At 40.7% G+C, this 4,645-nt stretch overlaps 1 protein-coding gene across 1 annotated transcript; it reads right to left on the bottom strand.

The window, feature by feature from the left end:
- Positions 1-674: 674 nt before the first annotated feature.
- Positions 675-2,009, bottom strand: LOC149011438 (uncharacterized). The gene is made up of 3 exons (XM_089162658.1): positions 1,545-2,009; positions 1,349-1,433; positions 675-1,192 (listed from the first exon to the last, which is right to left on the bottom strand). Exons 1-3 carry the CDS (start codon positions 2,007-2,009, stop codon positions 675-677), a joined length of 1,068 nt encoding a protein of 355 aa, XP_089018784.1.
- Positions 2,010-4,645: the final 2,636 nt, after the last annotated feature.

Here is a 4,645-nt window from a genome sequence, read left to right on the forward strand (position 1 = left end):
TACCTCTACTTGACCATTTCTTTGGGGGTATGCTATAGAAGACATTTAGTGCACGAGCATGTAAGTACCACAGAACTGGGTGAATTGTGGGTTATCAAACTGTATTCCGTGATTGGTAAACAGCACCTTCGGAATGCCAAATCGGTATATTATGAACTCTAGCACAAACTTCTCAACCCTCTTCTCGGTGATTGCTTCAACCCACTTGGTGAAGTAATCAATTGCCATGATCAAGTGCTCCCGACCACCCGAAGCCTTAGTGAACTTTCCCATGATGTCAATCCCCCACATGGTGAACGGGATAGGGTCTAGGATAGACGTCAAGGGTGTTGTTGGCCTTTTTGATACTGTTGAATGTATTTGATAATTCTTGCAATGACGCACGTATTCTAAGGCATCTTCTTGTATCTTTAGCCAATATATCCTGAGCCTAAGTATCTTGTGCACCAGTGCTCATCCACCCATATGAGCTCCACAAAAACCCTCGTGCACTTCTACTAATGCACTCTTTGATCCTTCGGCCCCAAATGCTTGAGCAAAGGTCCAATATAAGATCTTCGGTACAATCTCTCGTTTTGGATGGTGAACCTTGCAGCTCGGATTCTGGTGAGTCTTTCTTCTTTTGGATCTTCATGCAGCTGATCATCTCAAAGGTACTCCGCGATTAGGTCCAGCTAGCACCGTTCGTCTTCCACATATGTCACCTCTTTGCCCCTTGTACTAGGGAAGTCTAGTTCTTCGATGTAGACTAAAGGTTCGAGGGTCTTTACCTTCGCATTCGCCAATCTTGACAACTCATCTTCCATTTCATTCTCCTTCCTCAGGATTTGGAAAACCTGTACCTCTTTAAATATCCTCTTTAGTGCTTGTATAATTTCCTGATACTTCTGTAATTGAGGCTCCTTAATCCTAAACTCTCCTTGTACTCGATTAACTATAAGTTGAGAATCACTATAAACAATTATCTCTAGAATGGCGAGTGCCTTTGCCAACCAAAGGCCTGCCAATAAGGTTTTATACTTGGCCTCATTGTTGCTTGCTTTGAACCCGAATTTCAATGCATACCAAATGATGAATCCTCCTAGGCTCTTTAGTAGAACTCCAGCTCCTACACCTTGCTTGTTACTCAAACCATCCACATAGATGTCCCACATTATTGAGGTAATTTGTTCCATTCTTTCTTCTACTGGAGCTGTGATTTTTACCGCAAAATTTGCTAAGGCGCCTTTATGGCTGTTCGGGGCTTAAAATCTACTTGGTATTCGCCAAACTCTAACGACCATGCTACCATTCTCCCTGATAGGTCTGGCTTATGAAGTACTTTCTTTAGAGGGAAAGTAGTTAATACCTCGATCGGGTGGGCCTGGAAGTATGGCCTCAACTTTCTCGTTGCCATCATTAGGGCCAAAGCTTGTTTCTCGATTTCTGTATACCTGGTCTCCACATCAAGAAGTACGTGACTGATATAGTAGATTGACCACTATTTTTTGGTTTTTTCCCAAACAAGGATTGCACTTATTTCCGAAGCCGAAGATGCCAAATACATTTGTAATGTTTCGCCTTTCTCTGGTCGTAATAACAATGGTGGTTTTCCCAACATTTCTTTTAGACTCTTGAACGCCTTTTATCATTCCTCTGTCCATCCTGTTTCTTTGTTGCCCTTCAGATCCTTCGAAGCCTTGAAGAATGGTAAGCATCATTCTTCCGATTGTGTGATAAATCTGTTCAGAGCTGTCACTCGTCACTCGTCCCGTTACGCATTGCACATCTCGAACGGTCTTTGGAGGCTCCATATCTATCGACGCTTGAATTTTAACCAAGTTTGCCTCAATTACTCTTTGGAAAACCATAATTCCAAAGAAGTTTCCAAAGGATACTCCGAAGGCACATTTCTGTGGGTTAAGTTTCATTTTATATTTCCTAAGTACATTGAAAACCTCTGCTAAGTCTGAGACATGACTTGAACGTTGAAGGCTTTTCACAAGCATATTGCCCATGTAGGCCTCCATATTTCTCCCGATCAAGTCTTTGAAAATTTTATTTATGGCCCTCTAGTATGTTGCTCCAGCATTCTTTAACCCGAAAGACATGAACTTGTAGTAGAAGCTTTCTTGGTCGGTCATAAATGCATTTAATTTCTCATCTTCCTTGTTCATCAGAATTTGATTGTGCCTTGAGTATGCATCTATGAAACTCAGGGTTTCATAACTAGCCGTTGCATCAATAAGGAGGTCAATTCAGGGAAAGGGATAGCAATCCTTCGAGCATGCTTTGTTTTAAGTCTGACCATGCAAATACATCTCTATTTTCCCAAAGGAATTTTTTCAATTCTTCCTTGAAGTCTATAGATTGCTCTGACCCAATGAAGGTTATTTTCTCCTCCTTGGAAGGATCCAATTGGATTCTCTCCAGCTTTTCAACAGGGTCGGGTCTTTGCATGATCTCCTCATCTCGAACATCACGAACCTCGATTGGCAAGGCTACATATAGCCTTTCTCGGTCCAACTTTATCTTTCAAATAGGAAATATAACATTGTCTAAAGATTTTTTTGATCAGAAGTTACCTCTCCAACACCATTTTTGGTCGGGAACTTGATCTTTATATGCTTGGTTGACACCATGGCTGCTAGTACCCTATCTGGCATACCTGAGTATGTGATCCACAACCCCAAAGATCAGTTTGAGGAAATCAACATCCCACATTTACAATAATATAATCAAGAACAGGACTAAGTCAATGTTTAAGTATTATAAATGAATAATCTAGTAAAGACTCAAGATAGATTACAATTCAATCAAAATGCAGAAAATGATACCAAAAGAATAAATCAAATGTAGAGTGTAGCAGAAAATCACTCTACAATAGTAGCGGAAAAGTAGCTTAAACTTAAAAAGAAATCACAACCGATTCCCAAAATGTAAGGAAAAGAAATAAACTAAGTCTAAACTAATGTCTCTTCGAATCTAAAATAGTATGTTTAAAAGTAAAAGCTTCAATGTCCCATCACCGACACACCAGTACTAGAGTCGGACTAATCTTGATAAGCTTCAGCTTGTCTTCACAGTCGTAGTCATAACAGCTAGCACCTTGGGTACAGTATGAGTCATCCGCTTGGGCTTCGTAGTATTGGCCCTCATAGTCATCAGTACTTGTTGAAATATCTAACAACATTGTTCCAAAAAGGATGAGTGCAAAAGAACTCAGCAAGGTAGTTTATTCTACAATAACACATATAACATGATAGCAAAACATACAAGATGCAATATGATATGAGACAGTCATGCAAGTATGCTTCTAACTCTATGTATGCTGGTCTCTAGTGGTAGACATGCTTTAAGTCATAGCACCATACTCCTTGGGGTAGGTCTCAAATCACTCTCCCTTAACCAGCTTGGTATCTTGGGTTCTCCGGTGGTACTTGGGTCCTGCATCCCTCTCGGACATTCCATGGCTAGGGTTTAGGTCACCACTCTCTCACATCACCATTGGTCTGAGTATTGGCACATGTCAAGGTTAATCGTAGCCCAATGCAAGTCACCTACTTAGTTATACGAAGTTAGGGTGAGATACTTCCATTCCTCGCCTCTCGCGATCCTTTCTGGTATCCTTCCCGCTAGAGTCATCGTAACCTATGGCTACAACCAACCGGACTACGGACTCATTAACCCTATTGGTTATCCACAAATAGTAAACGGGAAGCTCTCATGTCCTCTCATGGGTTGGTTACTGGTCTTGAGCGCTCATGAATCCCCATTGTTGCCATGGATCACTCGGTCTCAATTCCCTTTTGAATCGGGTCGATATAACAGGGGTAATCCTAGCTAAACACTGCTGGACAAACCCTAATATGTTAACTAGTAATCAAGGAAAGAGTCAAGGCCCCACCATAGGAAAGCATCCCATACCACCTCCATTGATGTCCAAAGATAGAAATGTCAAAAGGACATTCCCCATTCCCAATTACACTTAGGCAAACACATTTCAAAATAGTCATTCATAACCACAACTGATGAATTATTCACATAGGGAAATAACCAATCATTCATAATCAAAATAACAAGTGAATCATATGATTAAGTCCTACTGTAGTTATAGTCATGGAACTTAATTCGGCGAAATATCGCCGAAATTCTGTGATTTCGCCCACTGGCGAACCGAAACTAGGGGGCGAAACGATATCGGCTGGATATTGCCGATTTCTCGCGGAACTGGCGATATCGCCAGTTCAGTGATAATTACCAAAAAATCGTAGAAATTTGCGAGAATTTCAGCGATAAAAGGGGGGGGGTTCGTTGGATTTTTTTAATGAATTATCATTTGATTTTATCTTTCTTTCTTTCTCCTCACCCAAACCATCCAGAGCTTCTCTCTCCTAGTTCTAGGTGTTTTGGCCATATTTTCGTCTGATCTTCGACATAAAACTGTAGTTCTCACTTCATTCTTGACGGGTATAGCATTATTCGCGACAAGCAAGTGAGATTTCATGCAGATTTGGGTGTTCTTCATCTGAGAGGTAAACTGTTCTTCTATAAACATTTTTTTTTTGAAAATGCATGCCATAATGTTGTTGGATGGGTATGAAATTAATATATGTTAAATGTAGTAGGCCGATCTACAAACTCACGAAGTCGGATTTTTTTTGGC

The sequence above is a fragment of the Hakea prostrata genome, chromosome 7 (genome assembly GCF_041222555.1).
Source record: "Hakea prostrata isolate BN-2017 chromosome 7, UWA_Hpros_2, whole genome shotgun sequence".
In the NCBI taxonomy this organism is placed as follows: domain Eukaryota; kingdom Viridiplantae; phylum Streptophyta; class Magnoliopsida; order Proteales; family Proteaceae; genus Hakea; species Hakea prostrata.